General features: G+C 47.1%; 2 protein-coding genes across 3 annotated transcripts in view; one reads left to right on the forward strand and one right to left on the reverse strand.

Moving 5' to 3' along the window:
- Positions 1 to 2,917: 2,917 nt before the first annotated feature.
- Positions 2,918 to 24,625, reverse strand: RSPH1 (radial spoke head component 1). The gene is made up of 9 exons (XM_083437401.1): positions 24,489 to 24,625; positions 22,917 to 23,030; positions 22,107 to 22,212; positions 21,020 to 21,110; positions 19,642 to 19,777; positions 8,923 to 8,988; positions 5,438 to 5,597; positions 4,224 to 4,352; positions 2,918 to 3,351 (listed from the first exon to the last, which is right to left on the reverse strand). Exons 1-9 carry the CDS (start codon positions 24,540 to 24,542, stop codon positions 3,302 to 3,304), a joined length of 906 nt encoding a protein of 301 aa, XP_083293527.1. The 5' UTR covers positions 24,543 to 24,625; the 3' UTR covers positions 2,918 to 3,301.
- Positions 24,626 to 24,688: 63 nt separating this feature from the next.
- The window catches only part of SLC37A1 (solute carrier family 37 member 1), a 30,614-nt gene continuing 29,717 nt past the window's right edge, over positions 24,689 to 25,585 (forward strand). For both annotated transcript variants that reach the window (XM_083437357.1, XM_083437360.1), the window contains exon 1: positions 24,689 to 24,859. The gene's annotated coding sequence lies outside the window, so the exon portion shown is untranslated. The remainder of the gene's footprint in view (positions 24,860 to 25,585) is intronic.

Genomic DNA, 25,585 nt, shown 5'->3' on the forward strand with positions numbered 1-25,585 from the left:
TGGGAGGCGTTCAGGACAGCTCCTGGCTAACAGTCACTTTGGAGTATAGTGTGGATTGGGTCTAGCATATGATTGTTTGCTTTTAAAAGACTTAAGTGCCCTTGATCCACACACCTATTTTATCCACTGTTGCAGGTCCAGACACAATGGAGTCATGGGCAGTGGGGTCAAGGCATAATAAAGTTGCAATAACCACAAAACAACCAACTGGGATTTAAATAGGCCGCAAATTTATTGATTACAGATGTCTGCAGGTTTTGGCATAAGCATTGGGTATGTATCCTGAGTCAACCAGCCCAGTTCATTATTTGGTTGTGTTAACCAAGGTTAAGGATTGCCCTGTGATGTGCATTAAATCAAGGCAACCCCTCCAAGGTCACCATTTTGGGGGTGCTATGGCCCATCAGCCCCCTGTCTTGGGTATCCAGACAAAAGCACCTCTTCCTGGATCCCTTTAAGGGGATAACCAGATCCTTTGGAGGCAGGCTATCCCCTGTCCACTTAGACTAAGGATCCTGCCCAATGCTGATCTGCAACCTCCATTCTCCCCCAGCTGGCAGTAAGCAGTACTTGCCAATGGTAAAATAAGCTTGTGCAGGTTTTCGAAACACTAAAAAACCCTCCAAAACCAATTTACTGAAGGCAATAATGGAATGTGTGTACACATTATGGGCAACTGAGCCTCTCTCAAGTTCTTAGACTAGGGTGGAAAACCTGTAAGCCTTCAAATGTTGCTAGACTACAATTCCCATCATCCCAAACCACTGGCCAGGCTGGCTGGGGCTGATGGGAGGTTCCCCATTTTAGTCTTCAACAACACCTTTCTCATGTCACCCTCTGGGGGAAAGCTGTCTATCTCTGTTTCTTTCTTTTTTTAATCTGCCTAGGGCTGCTCCCAGATGACCTGTTTACTGGGATTCATTCTGATTTGTTTGTAGGAAGGTTATACAATGCTGCATCAAACAACCCCACACTTTTCAGTCCATTCCCCTATTAATTTTCTTTCTGCAAAAAGTCCAATTTTTTAAAGCAGGTTTGCTGCTCAAGAGTTCCAAGTTTACTTTTGTTGCATAACATGAGTTTGCTGATATGCTCTTGAATCCCACTCACAAAATTGTGACTGTCTGGAAGTGCCTTAGAATATCAGTAAAGAGGTTTCTGCTCTGCTGCTGGTTTTTTCAACCCTGGTCAGGTCAGAGAGAACTGCCAAAATATCTACACAGTGCCTCCTCTGTAAGGGCCCTGCGCTTTCTCTCAACAAAGCATGCATCTTCTTTGGGGTTTTATAATCATGTTCTTCTGGAAAACCCTACAAGCGAGTATCTCACATGTGCTTTATACATCATTTCTGAGAAGCAGACTATGGCCTCAGGGCTGGCTATGGCCTCATTTGGCTGCCAGAGATAGAACAGAAAATGGCACACACCCAAGGCAGAAAATCCCACAAGTGTCTCTCCCTGGGAGTATAAAGATACAATAATGAATTAAATAACTAACAATTGCCTGCCCTTTCACTACATTCAAACTCAGCTGCCGGAAGTGGCTGCCACACTTGGCCTGAATGAAATCAGGATTTGGAGCCATGAGCCATTGCATGAAAGTAGATTAAAATGCTGAGGACAAGCAGTCTGATCTATAGTCCTGAGGCACCATAAAAGCTTGTGGGTAACTTTGTTGACTTTGGAATGATGACACCAGGTGCTGACAGAGGTCTGAATATTTGTTCTTAAATCTGCAATTTGAGAGTGCTTGTATAGCAAATCTAGGATGACATCTAGTGGACCAAAACAAAAATGAAGGCACTTGACATAACTGTTTGAAAACCTCATTTGGAATACACCTGGCTCATTGCAGCCAATCTGCAGAAATCTATTGGCAGCTCAGCGTAGCATGTTTTGTATCAACATGTTTTTAAAAGATATATTTGTATTTATCATGTGTATTTTTTGTTATTTTTATTTTTTCCCCTGATAAAAATGTAGTACATGAGTCAGTCGTCATTTATTTCTGAGTACCCTATTACAGCTAACAGGGCAGTTCCAAAGGAAAACTGTATGTGTTTTTAGTGGAGGTAAAGGGGGGATCCAAGCTTTATTGATTTAGTGGTTGGCATCCAAGTGTCTGGGCATGCCCAAGGTGCTGCCAGGTTTGAGGAGGGACCAGATGAAATGTTGTGGCATTTGCCAGTTCGTTTGAAAATGTCTGTACAGGAGGGGAGAAAGAGTTAATAGGTAGACCAATAGAAAAGCCAGAGCCTACCTGTTTATAAAAGGAGCTTAGCCCAATGTTTGGGTTAGGGGGGTTGGGAAAGGCAGTTGGGAAAGCAGTTGGCAGACAGCTGGAAACAGAGAGACAGTTAGTGCAGTTGGTTCTTGTGTGAGGGGAGGTAGAAGAGTTAGAGACTTGTTAACTTAAGAAACTGACTGAGACTAAGTGTTTTACCAGGGAGGACCTGGTTGGTGACAGCAGATTAGTGGTGTACAGGTCAATAGTCCGTGAGACGACCGGGGGCTCCGTACGAACGCCACAGATGTCTTCTGCTCCCTTGGTCCCCCCAATCTAGCCACCTGCACTTCTTCCTCACTGCAGCCTTAAAGCTTCTTATTTCCTCCACAGGGAGGAAGAAATGCACCAGGGAGAAGGAGGTGTCTGTTTGCCAGGGTCACTCAGCATCATTTGTATAGCGCTAAATTGTAGCTTAACATTTACACCACCTATGTGTATGAAAACATCACTGTTGCTAACATAGGATCAAACGTGGAAGAGAACAGTTTTAAGTCAAAAGTACAATCTAGTCCATGCAGGTTTTCTTTTCCATTACAGAAAAGCAAAAGCAAAATGCCCACAGTCTAACTTGGTTCGGCTATATTCTGTATTTAATAATAATTTTAAAAAACCACACCCCAGAAACCATAGATTCAAGAACAACCAAACTTATATTTTATTCGAAGACATTTCAATTTAAAAAGAACATTTCTGCACCACCACCACCCATTTGATGGCAGGGAGACAGGATAGAAGAGGAGCACAAGTGAGTGCTGAAGGAAGGGCAGACTTTTGCCCCTTGCCACAGCAGTGAGACTATTGCTGCCCCTTGAAATATGAAAGAAGCAGTTCAGATAATAAGTGCACTGCCAAAGGAGTATGGGCACAATCCCATCAAAATCAACTACTTTTAAGTCCCACTGGTTTCAATGGGAGAGTTGAGCATGTGAGTATACCTCAATTAAAACTAACAGGACTTAACCTTGACTGGATTGAGCTTCATTTCTTTGTATGCAACATTTGTCACTTCTTTCCTTTAGTCCTGGGCCTCAAGTTCCTCCTCTTTTTCTTCTGCTATGACTGCAGCTGTGGCAAAAAAAGAAATGGAGGGAAAGAAGTACAACAGGGATGATTATTTATTTCTGAAATATCAGGCTTGTAACTCACACTATAGAAACACAGAATTAAAAAACCACCAGACCAGAATCATAAAGCTGGCCAAGGCGTCTTATGCCCCATCCTAAGTGCAGCTTTGTGGTTGAACAGGAGCTGATGTAGTGACTTTTCCTCCCATTGATGCCAATGGGACAGAAAAGGATGGGAGCCTCCCTCTACCACCTTCCTGTAGCCTTGGACAGAGGGAGCCGGCTGGGCTTTATAGCATTTTTTTTTGCAGCACTGTACTGCAGTGGAGCACTGTGGACTAGATTGTGTGACTTTGCAAGCAGGTAACCCTTGCAAAGCCTTGCTGGGTTAGACGTAGCTATGTCTTTACGTTGTTATCCATGTGTCTGTTTCCACAAAGAACATTTTTTGTCAACTTTATTGCCCATGATAACAAAATGGAATCTCTATGTACAAGGACAGTACACCTCTAGGTACAAGGAAAAAATAGGATGCCAATATCCCGTCTAAGCAAGGGAGCAGCTTAATCACTCACTGCACCTTCTGTCTATCCCATGGGTAGGCAAAGTAAGGCCTGGGGGCAGGATCCAGCCCAATCGCCTTCTAAATCCAGCCCGTGGACGGTCTGGGAATCAGCATGTTTTTACATGAGTAGAAATGTGTGCTTTTATTTAAAATGCATCTCTGGGTTATTTGTGGGGCATAGTTATTTGTTCTCCCCCCCCCCCTCAAAATAAAGTCCAGCCCTCCTCCCCAGGTCTGCGGGACAGTGGTGAAAAAGTGGAGAGTGGACCCTGCTGAAAAAGTTTGCTGACCCCTGCACTAGCCCTCACCTTGCTCTTCTTTAGCTGTCTCATCTTCTTCCTCAGCCTCTTTAGGAGGAGATGTCTCTTCAGTGGGCTCTGTTGCCTCTGCAGGTTGCTCAGTAGTGTCAGAAGGAACTTCAGTTGCAGTGTCATCAGCTGACGTGGAAAACAGAAAGAAAAAATAAAATGTTAGAAGAACAAAAGCATTGCTGCCCTGCTTCTTAGCTTCATTTAGGTTACAAGTTATTGAGGCAACATTCTGGTCCTACGATGGTCGTCATCATCAACTTCCTTCCCATATCAAGCTTTTCTAAATTATTTTTGGTTTTTCTCCCCATCAGCCTCATTTTGGGACAAGATAAAAACCCTTCTGTTTACCCAGGCCTTTGGAATTTAACCAACCTTCCCATGGGATAGTTCCCCCCCCCCCAAGTGCCATAGTCACACTATGGGGGAGGGAGATTTTAGGGGGGTGGGGGAGTCACAGCAAGGAACCCTCTCCTCATGTGGCAACCGTCCCCCTTCCTCAAATACCTGCTTCCTGCATGGCAATAAAGCTTGAGAAAGCCAGTCATTGTCACAATGGGAGGCTTTTTTAAAAAGTTTATTTACCAGCAAGTGAATGTGTATATGCATGAATATGTATGTGTGCGACCTATATGAATTTTGTGTATGTACATGAATGTATGCTAACAGATGTGTGTGGGCATGTGTGGGCACGAAAGAGAGCGTGTGAGGAACCCCACTTTCCTTTGGATCCACCCATCACCAGCATATAGCCATAAGAGAATATGGCTCTTGAGTGAAAACATCATTCTGCCTTGGCTATAGAGTTAACAGGGCTTTATTATTGATTCCCCCCCCCCCCCATATTTGAATATATCCTCAATCTGTGTGCATGTTTTGTACACCTCTGTTGCCATGCCACACAGGAGATCACATTGACGTCCCCTATATCTAAGAAAGTTCCAATCACCTATGCGGGTCAAACAATCTCTGAATTTCTCCATGCACAGATATTATCACGCAGCACATTCCAAACTGAGTGGTGGGATATACCCTCCATGCTCCTGGACCTAATTTTATTTAGAAATTCCTGCATAGTGCAGTATCATAAAACATTACATCTCACTAATGTTGCAAAATGTGCTAATGTTGCAAAAGGTGAGACCCATTGAAATGAATGTAGTAGATGGACCACTTTAGTGAATAAAGGGTTGATCCTGCAGCAAAATACAAACCTGGAGGTGTTGGTTCTTCAACTAGTGCAACCTCTACTGCTGGAGGAGGGGGAGGTGGTTCTTCAGGTGCCCAGAGTGTTAGGGCAGTAATTTTTGATGCTTTCCATTTTGGAATAGATGGAGCCATAACTTCTTCTTCCTCTTCTTCCTCTGGTTTTTCCTGAAGATCAGATGAATATCCAGGATACAGATTTGAATGAAAAAGGAAATGACCAGTCCTATAACTCATAACATATTTCTGTTTCATTATAAACACACACACACACACACCCTTCTTTCAACCTGCAACAATACACAGGCCCACATCAACACCACAGTCTTTGTTAACAGCTTTGGTTGCTCCAATGCCCCATCAAAGTGATCCAGAAGGAATCCTGATCCAGCCTCTGTTATAGACATTCGCTACAACACATGCCAGCTTTTAAACAGCTGTTCTGAGAGGCCCTTCTCTAATTGCTGCCATCTTGCTGCAATGACTAGAAATCAGAGCTTTGTGGCACAGGCACCCTGGTTGCAGGATACACTCCCCAGAGACACTTGGCTGATGCCCACAGTACTACTAGTACTAATAATAATTTTATTACAGTCATACCTTGGTTCTCGAACGGAATCCGTTCCGGAAGTCTGTTCGACTTCCAAAAACGTTCGACAACCAAGGCGAGGCTTCCGATTGGCTGCAGGAGCTTCCTGTACTCAAGCAGAAGCCGCGAAAGCCACCCTTGATATTTGGCTTCCAAAGAACATTTGCAAGCTGGAAGACTCACTTCTGGGTTTGCGGCGTTCAGGAGCCAGAATGTTCGAGTCTCAAGGCGTTCGGGGTCCAACGTACAACTGTATTTATACCCCACCCATCTGGCCAGGTTGACCAGCATAGGTTTACTTGTTACATGTTAGCTATTTTCCTATGTATGATGGTGCAAACGTGTCTTATCGAGGTAAAGACTGAGTGGTATTGTTCCCAAATACACCTGAAACTATGGTTTAGATCCTTTTCTAACAGAACCAAGTTTGGATGTCAGTAGAAGCTGGTGCAGTGGAGAAGAGCTTCCCTTACAACACTGATGTAGCTGCAGCTTACCTGGACAGTGCTGGGGTGTGGCAGGGCTGCATGGACACACTGGTGGAGCCAATCCAGCACTTCCATCGGTGTGTCTGCATAGCCCTAACCTTGCTGCCACCCTCTCCACCAGCCAGGTAATTTGCTGCAACTCTGGTGCTTGCAGGGCAGCTCTGCCACACCATCCGCTGCTATTGGATGTAATAGCAAATTGTGATTAGTTTTGTAGTGACAGCTTTTGAGCACATCCTTGTGGCAGGGAGAAGTTTGAGGCTTATGCAGGTACATACAGAAGGAAGCTATGACTTGCCATTACATCCAAGGCAGCCCTTAAGATTTATCAACATCTTCATTTGTATGATTTGTAAGACTATCTTAGCTGTCTCTTAGTCATTGAACCTAAGAGCACCAGCATGTTCTATGCTTATGATAATGTTTTATTCTCTTGTTAGTTATACTGTTTCAGATGTGCATTTTATATTTGATTTCATTTAATAATGCTTTCTTTTGAAATGTTTAAGATAATATTTTAGTCATGTTAATTATGTTAATTATGTTCCTTTGAATGTATACTTTATATTAAACCTTCTTCAGTTATGTTTTATTTGATGTTTTGATGTAGGTTGTAAACAGCTATGAATTTTTTTTCTTGAAACTATAAGGAGGTATAGAAATAAAACGAACGTTAATAATAAGACATAGCAGTACATTTGTAAGTGCTATATGAGAAGTGCAGATAAGAATCCCTTTAACGTCTCTTTATTGCACAGCCTCTCAAACATTCTTCCCAAAGGACCAGGAATATTTAGGTATGCATGCTGTTGGCCATCCCAGCAGTGAGCCCACCCAATCAGTCTTCCTTGCCACCACCCCCCCCATGCTACTGCACTGCTCCAGACGTTCACTATAACCTAACAATATATCCATGTTGCTACCTGGAAACTCTAGGGCACAAAGAATTATTTCCCCCAATATTGCAGGGTACGCAAACGGAATAGTGCCCTTAATAATAAAAGTCTGCGAGAGATTGCAAGAATAAGTAGTTGTATTAATATATATATATTAAAATGCACATTATAGGTATATAATATCAACCAATGCTCTAAAGGATTAATTTCTGCCCCCCATACCCTCAAATGCCTTTCTAACTTATGTCACATGCAAGCAAACCATGCAGTAACACTCCATTTCAAAGCCAGAGGGCACCTCTGTTGTACTAGGCTGCTTGAAGATAAAGGCTTCAATGATTGGTTGCTTCTCATAGTTCTGCACAGAAGGCAGTTCTTTGCTGCCTCTTCTCTTGCTTTTGGTTTGCATGAGCTAAGCAAGTTGTGGAAAAGGAATCAAAGTGAACTATGAATTCCACTATACAAAGTCAAAAGCTTCCATTTGCAGAAGAACAAAAAAACCACAAATTTGTTGAAAATAATGAAACGCGCATTCATTGAATAAGTGAGGCTTGCAGCACAAGATTCACAAGAGGGTAGAATACATTTTTAAATGAATGTTTCAGTTTAGGAAAACTGGAGCCATAGTTTGTAATATGCTTTGACAAAGGCAGATTCCTCCCCATAGCCCTGTACAGAAGGCCATTGCCTATTTTGCAGGACAGAAATAAGGGGCAAGAACATTAATATCAGATCTTGAATTCAACAACTTTTGCAGATGTGAATACTAATAATTCACAGTTTACTACTTAATAAAAAATATTAATATTCAGATTTGAGTTACAGATTTTAAAGGCAGTATTCAATCATTTTTTTCAAAAGAATAATACTCTATTCATTGAAAGCTAAACAGCAAGCTTATGAGAGTCATTCATGTCAGGTGTCAATAACAGGAATACACTTATATCAAGAAGCTGGTCCTCATTCTGGAGGCTGAGCATTCACAACACTCACTGAACAAAAGTCCAGTCATGCTGGAAAGTACAGGTGCCAAAGTCTTACTATCATTAGATATTTCTTATGATGACCCCAGTGTTTATGTGAACATAGCAAAAGGAGTTGGGGGGATAGCAAGCAGGCACTGTGTGGAATCCATGGGGGTTTATTCTGATTTCTTTGTGCATCCTAATATGTGCAGCCGTTATATGCTACCACCATCTAGTGGCTGTTTATCTTACTGCAGAAAGTATGGTAAGAAAATAGATGTGAACAAATCTGAACGAATGCTCAACAAACAGCCATTTGGAAGCACCCCCGGGATTGCTAACAGCAACCGGCTGCAAGAATAGAGAATCTATCCTTCTCATCTGGTGAATGCAAGCCTATATGAATTGAGCATTGCAAGCAAGTAGAATTGTTACTCTTGCACTTAGATGTACGGCAAAGGTCCTATTTCTCAATCAGGCTATTGTTCGGTCACTCATTAGTTCTAAGATATATAATGAATGGGTTCTCCAGTTGTTACCATTTGTAGTGTTTACCTCGTGGATGTATTCGCCATGTTGTTCACATCCCATATCAAATATATACTTCCCAGCACCCAATGGCTGTAGGAAAAAACAAACAAAAATTAGTATTATTTTGACAATATCAAATCCTAAACTGTATTCTTCAGCATACATGGCTGTGGCGATCACACAGGGGCCCCGGACGTTTCACGGTCTATTGACCCTGTGCCACCACTGCGACTGCTTTCTTCGCTGCCACCACCCCGCTTCTCACGGGGACACACGGAGTCCAGACAGTTGTTAACATAAACAAATAATCAAGTTTATTTTTAAATGCGGGAACAAGTGTATGGTCTCGGTTTATTTTTCTCTTGTCAGTTTCCTAATCTTAGTTCCTAACAACTCCAAACTGAATTATTCCCAACTATCTATCTGACTCAACCTAACAATTCCTCTCACCCTCTCACAATACAACTCTGCCAACCCACATCTAAGCCTCCCTTTTCCTTCTCCAACACCCAAGCCTCAACTCCCAACTCCCAAACCTCAACTGACTTTCAAAACCTCCCACTCTATCTTTTGTTCCCCCCTTGCATTCTCACTGGCCAATCACATCACACGCCTTTTAACTCTTTCCTTGACGCATCCTAGGAGGCAAACGCCACAATGGCATCTATCAGTGATGTCTTTCTGCCGTCTAACATAAGAAAAACAGATCACTCTTCATGTAAAAAAGGGACAGAAATTTAACATCAGAAACCAAACACCCAATATTCAGAAACCAGTGACAGAACATCACAGCCTCTCAAGACTATTGATCTAAAAGTGGCTGTTCTTATTTAGCATAATTATCACAAACAACATTATTTGCATTTCATTTCCATCTGAACCTGTGTTTTTTTACCAGACTCATGTATATAACTCCATTCCTTAATGCTTATGCCATTATCAGTGTGATGAACCATAAGGTTCCATAGGCACTTAGTTGTTCTTGCTGTAGCTGTTCAAAAATGTATATACCATTTACCAAAATAAAAGCACACATTCTCAGAGCAATCCAAGCCTCTTCAGGAGCTGCATGTGGACAGATGGAATCACCTCCAGACAAAAGTAAATGAAACAAACTTGCTTACCTGAGGCTTTGCTTCTGGGTGAACACTGGAGATCCTGGATATCAAGACTATTACGTATGGGTTTGGGGGATTAAAAAAAAATACCTTCCAGCCTAATTATTGGGTGATGGTGCAGTGTCTGGTGGGAATATGGCAGGGAGTTATCATAGTACTGCTTCAATTTCAAGGATTCTGCAGATGTATAGTTTTAGTTGAACATCTGGCTACCATCTAGATATTGGGCCTCTGCTTTTCAGCACCTCCAGAAGTTCCTGGTGTCTTATCTGCCTCGGAGGGATCAGGCTGGGTCAGCCCTGGGGCCCCATTGAACCCCCGTTTCCATAGCGACGATTCCGACCTCACAGGGGTTAGGCTGGGTGACCCCTGGGGCCCCATTGGAAACAGAGGTAACCCTGTGAAGCTGTAAAAATCACTCAAGAAACCGATTCTGTGATGGGGCCCAGGGGTCACCCAGCCTGATCCCTGGAAGGCCAGAACCGTAACTCAGGAAATGGGTTGTACAACGGGATCCCAGGGGTCATGCACCCTGACCCCTTCAATGCAGGAGGGGTCACATGGAAATGGGACTGTCACTATAGAAATGGGTTGTACTTTGGGTAACCAAGGGTCACTCAAACTGAACCCTGCGAGCTCAGGACCATCGCTCAGGAAACAGATTGTGCGACAGAGCCATAGGAGTCACCAAGCCTGACCCCTGCAATGCCAAAGCCATCGCTATGGAAACGGGAAAATTGCTATGGAAACAGGTTGTATGTTGGCGACCCGGGGGTCACCCAGCCTGACCTCTGCAATCTCAGGACCTTCACTCAGGAAGTGGGTTGTGCGACGGTGGACCAGGGGTCAACCAGCCTGACCCCTACAAGACAGGAACTGTTGTGATGGAAATGGCACCGTCGCTATGGAAATGGGTTATAGGCTGGGGACCCAAGCATGACCCAGCATGACCTCAGCGAGCTCAGGACCTTCGCTCAGGAAACGGGTTGTGTGATGGAGTCCCAAGGGCCACCCAGCCTGACCCCTATGAAAAAGAAACTGTCGCTATGGAAACAGGGTCGTTGCTATGGAAACAGGTGCTAGGTTGGGGACCCAAGGTCATCCAGCAAGCTCATGACCTCCGCTCGGGAAACAGGTTGTGAGACGGTGCCACAGGAGTCACCCAGCATGACCCCTGTGAGGGATGAACGATCACTATGGAAACAATACTTTCACTAAGGAAACGGGTTATATGTTAGGGTCCGACAGGTCACCCAGCCAGACCCCTTCGAGCTCAGGTCTACCACTCGGGAAACGGGATGTGTGACGGGATACAGAGTGACCCAGTCTGACCCCTACGTGGCAGGAACCGTACTATGGAAACAGGACTGTTGCTATGGAAACACGTTATACATCGCGGCCGGACAGGTCACGCAGCTTGACCCGTGAGCTCAGGACCGTCACTCGGGAAACGAGTTGTGCGAAGGGGTCCCAAGTGTCAACCAGCCTGACCCCTGCAAGGCAAGAACTGTTACTATGGAAATGGGACCATCGCTATGGAAATGGGTTGTGTGTTGTGGCTGCACAGGTCACCCAGCCTACGCCTGCGAAGGGTTACTGAGAGGCAGAGCACTGAGGCTACTGATCACTGAGAGGCAGAGACCGTCGCTATGGAAACAGGACCATTGCTATGTAAACAAGTTGTATGTTGTAATTTGTATGTTGGGGACACTTGCAAGCTGAGGACCATCACTGGGGTTTTGTGATGGAGTCCCAAGAGTCACCCAGCATGACCACTGCGAGGTAAGAACCATTGCTATGGAAACCAGACCATCGCTATGGAAACTGGTTGTAGGTTGGGGACCCAAGGGTCACTGAGCCTGATCCTTGGGAGCTCAGGACCACCACTCGGGAAACCGGTGATCAAGACTGATCCCTACTAGGCAGGAACTGTCACTATGGAAACAGGACTGTCCCTATGGAAACAGGATGCAGGTTGGAGCCGCACAGGTCACACAGCGGTTACCCAGCCTGACCCCTGGGAGGGAGGGACCATCACTATGGAAACAGGACAGTGCTATAGAAACAGGTTGGGACCCAAGGGTCTCCCAGGCTGACCCTTGCGAGCTCGGAACCATAACTCAGGGGATGGGTTTTGTGACGGAGTCCCAAAGGTCACCCAGCCTAACCCCTACGAGGCAGGAACCGTTGCTATGGAAATGGGACTGTAGCTATGGAAACGGATGCAAGCCTGACCCTTGCAAGCTGGGGACCATCACTCGCGGAACAGGTTTTGTCACCCAGGGGTCACCCAGCAAGACCCCTGCAAGGCAGGAACCACTATGGAAATGGAGTGAGGACCCAAGGGTCTCCGACCAAGACCCTTGTGACCTCTGGGCTCAGGAAACAGGCTGTGCGACCAGGCCACAGGGGTCACCCAGCCTGACCCCTGTGAGGCAGGAACCTTCGCTATGGAAATGGGACTGTCGCTATGGAAACAGGGCAGGGACCTAAGAATCTCCGAGCTAGACCCTTGTGAGCTCGGGACCATCACTCAAATAATGGGTTTGTGACAGAGTCCCGAGCGTCACCCAGCCTAACCCCTGTGAGGCAGGGACCGTCGCTATGGAAATGGGTCGGGGACCCAAGGGTCTCCGAGCCTGACTCTTGCGAGCTGGGGACCATCTCTTGGGGAACAGGTTATGTGACGGGGTCCCGAGCGTCACCCAGCCTGGCCCCTGTGACGCAGGGACCATTGCTATGGAAACCGGACAGTCGCTATGGAAACAGGTTCATCGCTATGGAAACGGGTTCTGGGTTGGGGACCCAAAAGTCTCCGAGCCTGACCCTTGCGAGCTGTGGACCATCACTCGGGGAATGGGCTCTGTGACGGAGTACCGAGCATCACCCAGCCTGACGCCTTGAGGCGGGGACCACTGCTATGGAAACGGGACTATCGCTATGGAAACGGGTTCGTCGCTATGGAAACGGGTTCTAGGTTGAGAACCCAAGGGTCTCCCAGCCAGACCCTTGTGATCTCAGGACAATCACTCAGGGAATGGGTTATACGACCAGGCCCCTGGGTCCACCCAGCCTGACTGCTGCGAGGCAGGAACCATAGCTATGGGAACAGGACCGTTGCTATGGAAACAGGACAGTCGCTATGGAAACAGGTTCATCGCTATGGAAATGGGTTCTAGGTTGGGGACTCAAGGGTCTCTGAACCTGACCCTTACGAGCTGGGGACCATCACTCGGGGAACGGGCTCTGTCACGGAGTCCTAAGCGTCACCCAGCCTGACCCCAGTGAGGCAGGGACCGTCCCTATGGAAGCAGGGCAGTCGCTATGGAAATGGAACCGTTGCTATGGAAATGGGTTTTTGGTTGGGGACCCAAGGATCTCCGAGCCTGACCCTTGCGAGCTGGGGACTATCACTCGAGGAACGGGTTTTGTGACGGAGTCCCAAGGGTCACCCAGCCTGACCCCTGAGAGGCAGGGTCCGTCACTATGGAAACAGCACCGTCGCTATGGAAACGGGTTCTAGGTTGGGGACCCAAGTCTCCGGGCCTGACCCTTGCGAGCTGGGGACCATCACTTGGGGATCGCGTTCCGTGACGGAGTCCCGAGCATCACCCAGCCTGACCCCAGTGAGGCAGGGACCATCGCTATGGAAACAGGACGGTCGCTATGGAAACTGGTTCTAGATTGGGGACTCAAGGGTCTCTGAACCTGACCCTTGCGAGCTGGGGATCATCACTCGGGGAACGGGCTCTGTCACGGAGTTCTGTCACGGGCTCTGTCACGGAGTCCCGAGCGTCTCCCAGCCTGACCCCTGTGAGGCAGGGACCATCGCTATGGAAATGGGACTGTCGCTATGGAAACGGGTCGGGGACCCAAGGGTCTCCGAGCCTGACTCTTGCGACCTGGGGACCATCTCTTGGGGAACGGGTTCTGTGACGGGGTCCCGAGCGTCACCCAGCCTGACCCCAGTGAGGGAGGGACCATTGCTATGGAAACCGGACAGTCGCTATGGAAACAGGTTCATCACTATGGAAACGGGTTCTAGATTGGAGACCCAAGGGTCTCCGAGCCTGACCCTTGCAAGCTGGGGACCATCACTCGAGGTACGGGTTTTGTGATGGAGTCCTGAGCGTCACCCAGCCTGACCCCAGTGAGGCAAGGACCATTGCTATGGAAACCGGACAGTCGCTATGAAAACAGGTTCATCGCTATGGAAACGGGTTCTAGATTGGAGACCCAAGGGTCCCCGAGCCTGACCCTTGCAAGCTGGGGACCATCACTCGAGGTACGGGTTTTGTGATGGAGTCCTGAGCGTCACCCAGCCTGACCCCAGTGTGGCAGGGACCATCGCTATGGAAACGGGACTGTCGCTATGGAAACAGGTTCATCGCTATGGAAATGGGTGCTAGGTTGGGGACCCAAGGGTCTATGAACCTGACCCCTGCGAGCTGGGGACCATCACTCAGGGGGGCTCTGTGACGGAGTCCCGAGCGTCACCCAGCCTGACCCCTGTGATGCAGGGACCATCGCAATGGAAACAGGACAGTCGCTATGGAAACATGTTCGTCGCTATGGAAACGGGTTCTAGGTTGGGGACCCAAGGGTCTCCGAACCTGACCCTTGCGAGCTGGGAACCATCACTCGGGGAACGGGTTTTGTGACGGAGTCCTGAGGGTTACCCAGCCTGGCCCCAGTGAGGCAGGGACCGTCGCTATGGATACAGGACAGTCGCTATGGAAATAGGACCGTTGCTATGGAAATGGGTTTTAGGTTGGGGACCCAAGGATCTCCGAGCCTGACACTTGCGAGCTGGGGACTATCACTCGAGGAACGGGTTTTGTGACGGAGTCCCAACGGTCACCCAGCCTGACCCCTGAGAGGCAGGAACCACTATGGAAATAGTACTGTCGCTATGGAAACGGGTTCTAGGTTGGGGACCCAAGAGTCTCCGAGCCTGACCCTTGCGAGCTGGGGACCCTCACTTGGGGAACACATTCAGTGACGGAGTCCCGAGCGTCACCCAGCCTGACCCCAGTGAGGCAGGGACCACTGCTCTGGAAACAGGACTGTCGCTATGGAAACAGGTTCATCGCTATGGAAACGGGTTCTAGGTTGTGGACTCAAGGGTCTCTGAACCTGACCCTTGCGAGCTGGGGACCATCACTCGGGGTACGGGCTCTTTGACAGAGTCCCGAGCGTCACCCAGCCTGACCCCTTGAGGCACAGACCATCGCTATGGAAACGGGACTATCGCTATGGAAACGGGTTCGTCACTACGGAAACGGGTTCTAGGTTGAGGACCCAAGGGTCTCCCAGCCAGAACCTTGCGAGCTCAGTACAATCACTCAGGGAACAGGTTACGTGGGTCCACGCAGCCTGACTGCTGCAAGGCAGGAACCGTCGCTATGGAAACGGGACCGTTGCTATGGAAATGTGTTTTAGGTTGGGGACACAAGGGTCTCCGAGCCTGACCCTTGCGAGCTGGGGACCATCACTCAAGGAACGGGTTTTCTGATGGAGTCCTGAGCGTCACCCAGCTTAACCCCAGTGAGGCAGGGACTGTCGGTATGGAAACAGGACAGTCGCTATGGAGACAAGTTCTAGGTTGGGTACCCAATAGTCTCCGAGCCTGACCCTTGCGAGCTGGGGACCATCACTCGGGGAACGGGTTTTGTGATGGAGTCCCGAGCGTCACCCAGCCTGACCCCAGTGAGGCAGGGACCGTTGCTATGGAAACAGTACCGTCGCTATGGAAACGGGTTCTAGGTTGGGGACCCAAGTCTCCGAGCCTGACCCTTGCGAGCTGGGGACCATCACTTGGGGAAGGCGTTCCATGACGGAGTCCCGAGCATCACCCAGCCTGACCCCAGTGAGGCAGGGACCATCGCTATGGAAACAGAACTATCGCTATGGAAACAGGTTCATCGCTATGGAAACGTGTTCTAGGTTGGGGACTCAAGGGTCTCTGAACCTGACCCTTGCGAGCTGGGGATCATCACTCAGGGAACGGGCTCTGTCACGGAGTCCCAAGCGTCTCCCAGCCTGACCCCTGTGAGGCAGGGACCATCGCTATGGAAATGGGTCGGGGACCCAAGGGTCTCCGAGCCTGACTCTTGCGACCTGGGGACCATCTCTTGGGGAACGGGTTCTGTGACGGGGTCCCGAGTGTCACCCAGCCTGGCCCCTGTGATGCAGGGACCATCGCTACGGAAACCGGACAGTCGCTATGGAAACAGGTTCATCGCTATGGAAACGGGTTTTAGATTGGGGACCCAAGGGTCTCCGAGCCTGACCCTTGCAAGCTGGGGACCATCACTCGAGGTACGGGTTTTGTGATGGAGTCCTGAGCGTCACCCAGCCTGACCCCAGTGTGGCAGGGACCATCGCTATGGAAACGGGACTGTCACTATGGAAACAGGTTCATCGCTATGGAAATGGGTTCCAGTTTGGGACTCAAGGGTCTATGAACCTGACCCCTGCGAGCTGGGGACCATCACTCAGGGGGGCTCTGTGCGAGGCAGGAACTGTCGCTATGGAAACAAGACCGTTGCTATGGAAATGCGTTTTAGGTTGGGGACACAAGGGTCCCCGAGCCTGACCCTTGCGAGCTGGGGACCATCACTCAGGGAACGGGTTTTCTGATGGAGTCCTGAGCGTCAGCCAGCTTAACCCCAGAGAGGCAGGGACCGTCGCTATGGAAACAGGACAGTCGCTATGGAAACAGGTTCTAGGTTGGGGACCCAAGCGTCTCCGAGCCTGACCCTTGCGAGCTGGGGACCATCACTTGGGGTACGGGTTTTGTGATGGAGTCCCGAGCGTCACCCAGCCTGACCCCAGTGAGGCAGGGACCGTTGCTATGGAAACAGGACAGTCGCTATGTAAATGGGACCATTGCTATGGAAATGGGTTTTAGGTTGGGGACCCAAGGGTCTCCGAGCCTGACCCTTGCGAGCTAGGGACCATCACTCGAGGATAGGGTCACACAGCCTGACCCCTGAGAGGCTGGGGCCGTTGCTATGGAAACAGGACTATCACTATGGAAACGGGTTCTAGTTGAGGACCCCAGTCTCACAGCCAGACCCTTGTGATCTCAGGACAATCACTCAGGGAATGGGTTATATGACCAGGCCCCTGGGTCCACCCAGCCTGACTGCTGCGAGGCAGGAACCATAGCTATGGGAACAGGACCATTGCTATGGAAACAGGACAGTCGCTATGGAAACGCGACCATTGCTATGGAAATGGGTTCCAGTTTGGGACTCAAGGGTCTATGAACCTGACCCCTGCGAGCTGGGGACCATCACTCGGGGGGGCTCTGTGATGGAGTCACGAGCGTCACCCAGCCTGACCCCATCGCAATAGAAACGGGACAGTCACTATAGAAACAGGTTCATCGCTATGGAAATGGGTTCTAGATTGGGGACCCAAGGGTCTCTGAACCTGACCCTTGCGAGCTGTGGAATGGGCTCTGTGACGGAGCATCACCCAGCCTGACCACTTGAGGCGGGGACCATCGCTATGGAAACAGGACTATCGCTATGGAAATGGGACAGTCGCTATGGAAACAGGTTTGTCGCTATGGAAATGGGTTATAGGTTGGGGACCCAAGTATCTCTGAACCTGACCCTTGCGAGCTGGGGACCATCACTCGGGGAACGGGCTCTGTGACGGTCCCGAGCATCACCCAGCCTGACCCCTGTGAGGCAGGGACCATCGCTATGGAAACGGGACTGTCGCTATGGAAATGGGTTCGTCGCTATGGAAACAAGTTCTAGGTTGAGGACCCAGGGGTCTCCCAGCCAGACCCTTGCGAGCTCAGGACAATCACTCAGGGAACAGGTTATTCAACCGCGTCCCTGGGTCTACCCCGCTTGACTGCTGCGAGGCAGGTACCATTGCTATGGAAACAGGACCGTTGCTGTAGAAACAGGTTTTAGGTTGGGGACCCAAGGGTCTCCAAGCCTGACCTTTGCAAGCTCGGGACCATCACTCGGGGAACAGGTTTTCTGACGAAGTCCCGAGGGTCACCCAGCCTGACACCTGTGAGGCAGGAACCGTTGCTATGGAAACCGGACTGTCGCTATGGAAACGGGTCGGACACCCAAGGGTCTCCAAGCCAGATCCTTGCGAGCTTAGGACCATCCCTCAGGGAACAGGTTTTCTGACGGAGTCCTGAGGGTCACCCAGCCTGACCCCTGAGAAGCAGGAACCGTTGCTTTGGAAACGAAACTATCGCTATGGAAACGGAGTCCCGAGGGTTAACCAGCCTGACCCCTGTGTTGCAGGAACCATTGCTATGGAAACATGACTGTCACTATGCAAACGGGTTGGGGACCCAAGAGTTTCCGAGCCTGACACTTCCCAGCTCAGGACCATCACTCAGGGAACGGGTTTTGTGACTGTGTCCCGAGGGTCACCCAGCTTGACCCCTGTGAGGCAGGGACCGTCGCTATGGAAACAGGACTGTCGCTATGGAAATGGATTCGTCCCTATGGAAACGGGTTTTACATTGTGGCAGCACAGGTCACCCAGCCTGACCTTTGCGAGCTCATGACCTTCGCTCAGGAACCGCTCTGCCCGCCCAGGCCCTGGGTTTACCAAGCCTGACCCCTGCGAGGCAGGAACCATCACTATGGAAACGGGACCGTCGCTATGGAAACAGGTTTTAGGTTGGGGACCCAAGGGTCTCCGAGCCTGACCCTTGAGAGCTGGGGACCATCACTCGAGGAACGGGTTTTCTGACGGAGTCCCGAGGGTCAGCCTGTCAGTCATGAACCGTTGCTATGGAAATGGGACTGTCGCTATGGAAATAGGTTGTACGTTGCAGACCCAGGGTTCAAACAGCCTGAACCTTGCGAGCTCAGGATCACCCCTCAGGAAACGGGTTGTGCATCATCGTTCCAGGCCGACCTCTGCAAGGCCGGAATCATTGCTATGGAAATGGGAGCATCGCTCTGGAAACGGGTTGTGCGATGGGGTACCAGGGATCACTCAGTCATACACCTGCAAGTCCAGAACCTTCGCTATGGAAACGGGGGTGTGATGGGTCCCCAGGGGTCACGACAGCCTGACCCCAGTGAGACCGTAACCATTGTTATGGAAAGGTGTTGTTTGATCAGGCTCCAGGGGTCCTGCAAGGCTAGGTGACCCCTGGGTCCCCATCGCACAACCCGATTCCATGGTGATGGTTTTGGCATCGCAGGTGTCAGGCTGGGTGACCCCAGGGGCTCCATCGGAAAACCCATTTCCATACCAACAGTTTTCTGCTGTTGTAACTTAATGCCGCATCACTCTATAATAAAGAGTTGCCATATTTCAAAAAGTGGAGATTGTTAAAACCGATTTCAGCCCGCACACTGCCTACCCCATTTGTTTATATTTATATTATACTTCCATTGGTTTTAAGAACTGATTTCATTTGGTATTTTAATGATTAATTTATATTATTCTACACAAAACTTTAAGAGGTTTTTGTCAATTAAGCAGCATATAAATCTTTTCAGTTAAATAAAATTAAACAATAATAAATAAATGTCCAATATGTTCAATGTTCAAATAAATAAATGTTTTTGAAAGATAATGAAAGATAACATCAAAAATCTCAACAGATCAATACAATACATACATTTTTATTCACAAACTTCCCCTGGTATCTATGGTTTAGGTGAATAAGTTCAGCAGCTCCTTCTTGTTGTCCATTTGCCCAGGTGCCAACATATTTAGAGCCAGTTAATGCATACAGATATGTACCTTGCCCATGCCTATGGAGAGACAAAGAACAGTTTCACATTAAACAGGTGGAAACCTCACATCTTGATTATGGACACCAAAGTTATCTTCCTCCGATTGTCACAGGCTGTACTGATTCCAGGGGTGCCCAAACTTTTTTCACAGAGGGCCGGATTTGATGAAGTGAACATGTGTGAGGGCCAACCAAGGTTGTTGACCTTTTTTAAGGATTGAAGTTGTTGATTGAGGTTTTGGGGGGATTTTACCCCAGGAAATAAACTGCCACAGGGGCCAGATTAGGCCCCCGTAACGGGCTTTGGACATGCCTGGATTAAGTGCTCATTGAAACTTCTGCTTCCATTTTCCGCTTGTCCTATACTTTCAAGGCACAGGTCCCAATGGTTTTGTATTTGCTCTGCAGCTTTCCCCCAGAAAACCCACTCTTTACTGCTGAATCGGAACAAACAGCAATCTGCAGATAACTCAGTTGCTGTTTTGTATGATTCAGCAGGACACTGCAAATTTTCTCAGGGAAAAGCAGAAAAACAAGCCGAGGTGTGGACCTGCCCTTAAATCAAAGTGATTTAAATAACCAATTTAAATTGATTATTGAATTGATTTCTAGGGGAAACAACAAGCCAAATTTGGAGCTTTCAGGTTTGAGAGAATAAAAAGAAAGAGAAGAAAACACTAGAGCAACTAATCTCATTGTCTGGAGAGAGAACTTGTGTATTCTCCTGTAAAACAGGAGCAGGAAGCTGACAAATCACAGCTACATTAAATCCCAAATTCTTCCAGTATTTTGTATGGAACCAATTCTTGGATTCAGCACCAAATTTAAACCCCACTGCCAAGGATAACTGCCAAAAGACTAAAAAACTCTCCTCACTGTACTGTTTGGGGACATTGTGGGAGGAAGAAGAGGGAAAAGGGTACGTTTTCACTTTCACATTCCCCAGAAAGCACGCCTGACATACAGCAATAAAATGCTTAGGTTCAGGACTGTCAGTCAGCCCCAAACCTCAGTGCTCTAGCATTATGTAGCACAGCAGAAGAAGATCTTGGGATGTGAAGTGGAGGCAGGGACAGAAGTACCCCTTTGTCTCCCTGAAACCCTAGACAACACTACAAGGCTCCTGTTCGAAGCTGGCTAGAATCCCTGAACAAGAGGGCTCCTAAGAGGTGAGGATACACTACACATTTGTTTCAGATCCCACCAGAATTTATCATTCACTCAAAAATGTAAAAGAAACCTAAAGTTTCAGTCGAACAACCTGTAGTGATTGAACCACTCTCCATCGTATGTGTCTCCATTTACATAGTAGTAAATGCCATTTCCATGTCTTTGGTCCTCCACCCACTCTCCTGCAATGAATACAATAGAAACATATGCACTATTTTGTATCCATTTCTTTATAAGCCAGAATACTTAATATTTGGCTTGATTACAAATAATACATTTGTTATCATGGTGGAAAGTGTTCAGTATTTATATAATGATTTTCTTAAAAACACAAATATTACTGAATACAATTGAGAAATCTAAAGCAAACTGAACTAAAATAATCCTGTACTGTGATAAGGCAGTATAAATGGAGTAACTGATTACATAAATACAAATGTCCTGGATAAGAGTGTGACCAATATACATTCTACTAGCTAGACACACAATAGTCTGGTGTTATAAAGAAGCTACATATATGTTCATTAGGAGAGATTATTTCAAATATTATGTGTGCAAAGTTGCATCAAAACGGTAAGTTCTCACTCTGCTCACCACAATTTCCATGTTCACAATGTAAATCTCATATCTTTTCTATAAAGGGAAGCCTGACCACCACACATTGTGTTTACTCTTCTCCTTATTGTTTACTTGCTCCATAAGTAAAGCTTTTAGGGTTCTGCGAAGCTGATTCAGCATCCCCAGTCACTCACTCTACTCATTCTTTGTTTCACATAGCAGCTTTGCCGATTGCACTTGAGCCAGCATCTAATCATAGCAGTTATTGTTGGCACAGCGAGGCAACATCCTGGTTCTGCTAATCTGCATTTGGCACTCACGCAAGACCATACGTTGTGTCGCTGTGCTTTCACACCCACCATTGTGCCCCAGCCAACTCACATATTGAGTGGACCCACTGTGGCAATTCTCTATTCACCCACTATATCTTTCATGTTATCTTAAGTACTTAGGAAGAGCCCTGCTGGATCAGGCCGAAGGCCTATCTAATCCAGCATTCTCACAATAGCCAGCTAGATGCATATGGGAAGCTCACAAGCAGGAGCTGATCATGAATGGGTACACTTCACTAGTCATCAAAATCCTCACATTTAAATCCGAACAGAGAAAATACAATTTACCATCATATCGGGATCCATCTGGATAATAAAAGATTCCTTTGCCATGTTTTTTATTCTCAAAATATTCTCCTATGTAGCGTGCACCATTCTTGAATCTGTACAATCCCTGAAACATATACATTATAGAAACTTCTTGTTCATGCTCTGGTTGTTTTACTAAAGCATATATATTATGAAAATGGCAATTATACACTAAACAAGCAGAAACTGCAACTGCCCTCGTTCCCCCATCAGTCAGCATTACATGTCTACTGAGCATGCTCAGTCCCCATTGGATGGTTTGGGGTCCCTGCTCTACTTAGAACTTTTCCCCCTACTTTTAAAGAAATATTTCTGCAAATATGCTAACATTACCTTCTTGTGTGTGGATGATGCCACTACATAAGAAGTATAAAATGAGTTTCAAGACAATCCAAACTCCAGCTGGGCAACGACAGAATCACAGGGGCATCTGCAGCCCTGACACTCACAAAAAGGCAGGGGAGCAAACAAACTGCTGTAACAGTCTGGAGCTGGCATAGCAGTTAGGCCTGAATTGGTCTTGATCCTGTCAAATGTTGGTAGTAGGGCCACCTTGAGAAACTAGCTGAGTCCAATTCCTGCCCCTGGAATATTCTGTTTTGAGGTGTCACTCCACCCATTTGGTGACTTGAGTGGAGAGCTCCACCATATCAGAGTGATACTGGTGTGACTTCATAGGCGGGAGTCTCTCTCCCCAGTCTAGCCCCACCCCACAGCAAAGTGTGTTTGGGTTATAGGCTAAGATATTAGTATAGAGAATGGGCAAATGCTTTTCAAAATAAGTCATACCTGTCCACTTCTTCTACCATTTGCATATTGTCCTTCATAGGTATCACCATTGGGTAATCTGGCCTTTCCCTGCCCATGCCGTTCACCAGCTTCATTGCGTTCTCCTTCATATTCCTACTTGAATGAGATCAGATAGTTGTCATTCGGCTAAAACAGAGGAGTCAGCATGACTTAAGTCTACTTATATCTTTTGTGTATAAAGAGAGGAATAGGGTAGCTGAAAGCAAGAGGAAAGAGCTCCTTCACACTTAGTAGTTGTGTAGGAGAAGAGAGGATTTCAGCAGGTATATGCAGGTTTTGCAGTAATTTTAACTGTAGCTTGTCATGTAAACTATGTGCAGCATTCCCTTCTACACAATTATTAAAGAGAAAGGACCTCTGTCCTCTTTTGCATCTGGTCATCCAACAAAGCAAGCTGCCTTTTACAAAGTCAGACCATTAATCCAGTATTACCTCAATGATGACTAATATTATGCTATAATAAATTTGTTTGTTTTTAAGCTAGCACAAGACTCTTTCTTGTTTTTATTACAACAAACAAACACATCCACTCATCTGGAAACTGAATAGCAGCAGCTCTCTAGTTTCAAACTGGAGGTGTTGGGGGCCTAAATCCAGGACCTGCTGCATGCACTTAGCTATGGCTTCTCCTCATAAAAAACAAGGTGAATACAAAGTATTATATACTGCAAATATCTCTTTCTTTGTCGGTCTGTGCAATCCTATCTATGCATGTGTACTCAGAAGTAAGTCCTATTAAGTTCAACTGCAGGTGAAATGGCGTGTGTCCTTAATAGATACCCTGAAAATAGTTTTCTTTTTTGTTTTAATATGAATAATTTTAAGACGTTGTTGTATAGACTCTTCTGTCGGTGCAGCATTCTATGCATAGTATTTCTTCTAGCCATACAATTATTGTTTTTAAATTATTTCTATATTGATTTCTACCAAGTAAGCACCTTAGGCAAGAGCTTAAAAGTCAACAGCTTTCTCTCTGGAATGCTTTGTAAAATCTCAAATTCCGTAATTCACCATGTCATTTCCTCTATTTTAAATAAATCATGTAAATCAAGCGTTTGCCTAAGGTTCCTGTGCATCCACACAATTTGGATGCAGAGGCTTTCGCAATGGCTGGACAAAGTAAAGGACTAAAAGACAATAATTTCTGAAAACATGGGGTGAGGCACCAGAGTGTGTCTCCATATTGCGGATCAGATTCTGAATCAAACTCCCAGTAATAATAATGATAAAAAGTTCCACTTTTTGCTTCATGGAAACTGGTGTTTTACCTTTCCCAAACTGTTTCTACCATAATGCAAACGTGCATGAAACTCTCTGCAAAAAAAAACCCTCTTTCTTTACTTCACAAGTTCTCCACTCAAGAGGGTGGGGAGTTCATTCAGAAAATGGTCTTACCTGGGCATGTTTACTCAGAAGCAAGTCCCACTGTGCTCAATGGGGCTTACTTCCTAGTAAGTGCGTTTGGGCTTTTTTTTCTGACCCAAACGATTAACCTGCACACGTATCCCTTCCTACATCTTCCTCCTCCCCCCCCCCTCCCCGCACACTGACCCCCAAATCATTCTCAGCCTCCTCTTCGATCTCTTCCGAGCCGAGATCCGACATGATTCAGTCCGGGCTTGTCACCATGGAAACGGCTTCGCCCGTTGGACCCCGCCCCCCTCTCACCCGGCCTCCTAGAAGGCGGGGCTCCGAGCGCGCGGTCGCTAATAGCAACCGTGCCTCGCACTCTCTCCCGATTGGCCAGGGAAGCCCCGGCGCTGCGCAGGAGGGACGACGTCTGCCCGTGCGAGCCGGGCTGGACAGAGTTGTAGTCCAAGGCGTCTGGAGTGCCGCCCACGCTTCCAGAAGATGTGGGATGTGTGTTGATGCTACTGCCTTTGGAAAGGATTTATCAGGGGATGGTACTTCTTTCACAAGAGGTAGCAATACAATTTAGCATAGTTTTGCTGTTCGGGATGTAGTCCATGGCATTCCAGTCAATTTATGGTGCATAATAATGGTCTATTTGCGGAAACAGGTCAGCACACGCCCTTCTCATTGAGTGGATACTAGCATTGACATTAGAATGTGTCATCCTGGTCAAGCAAGTGGTATATGCAGCTTTTAAAATTTCACTTTAAAAGTGAGAGCTGTCTTGTTGAAATCCAAAAGTGGTACTTCATATGTTGATGTTAATTTGATTTCATGTAGAGCCAGTTCTAAAAATACTCCAGTTTTACCTTTGATGTATTTGTACTTATGTATTCAAAACAACCCTAAACAGTTAAGTCAAAAGTAAAACAAACGTGACTCTGATGTGCAGCTAACCATTTAAAAGCAACATTGGAAAAGACGTTAGGACAGGTTTCTTATGCTTTTAGAAGCAGCAACTTGGGAAAATATAAATAGAGCAGAGTCATGAGAGCAGTTGCAGGAAATTGCAGAACACTTTAGTACCGCCAGAACATGCAACTACACTCACTCACTGGTTCCCCTGCAGTTGTTTTGGTGCACTACCAGCCCCAACCATAGCTGTCAACTTTTCCCTTTTTTAAAGGGAAATTCCCTTATTCCAAATAGGATTCCTCGCAAGAAAAGGGAAAAGTTGACAGCTATGGCCCCAACCCACACTCAGCTGAGAGTAAGTCCTATTCTAAAACAACAGA

The sequence above is a fragment of the Podarcis tiliguerta genome (assembly GCF_965153285.1).
Source record: "Podarcis tiliguerta genome assembly, chromosome: 4".
In the NCBI taxonomy this organism is placed as follows: Eukaryota; Metazoa; Chordata; class Lepidosauria; order Squamata; family Lacertidae; genus Podarcis; species Podarcis tiliguerta.

Bases quoted from the DNA above. Each gene is read 5' to 3' on its own strand.
- RSPH1 (XM_083437401.1), bottom strand. From the start codon at position 24,542: ATGTCGGATCTCGGCTCGGAAGAGATCGAAGAGGAGGCTGAGAATGAT. The intron at 23,031-24,488 runs GTCAGTGTGCGG...TCATTCAAGTAG, and splicing joins AGGCTGAGAATGATTTGGGG to GAATATGAAGGAGAACGCAA. The intron at 19,778-21,019 runs GTTGTTCGACTG...GTCTCTCCATAG, and splicing joins GAGTGGTTCAATCACTACAG to GCATGGGCAAGGTACATATC.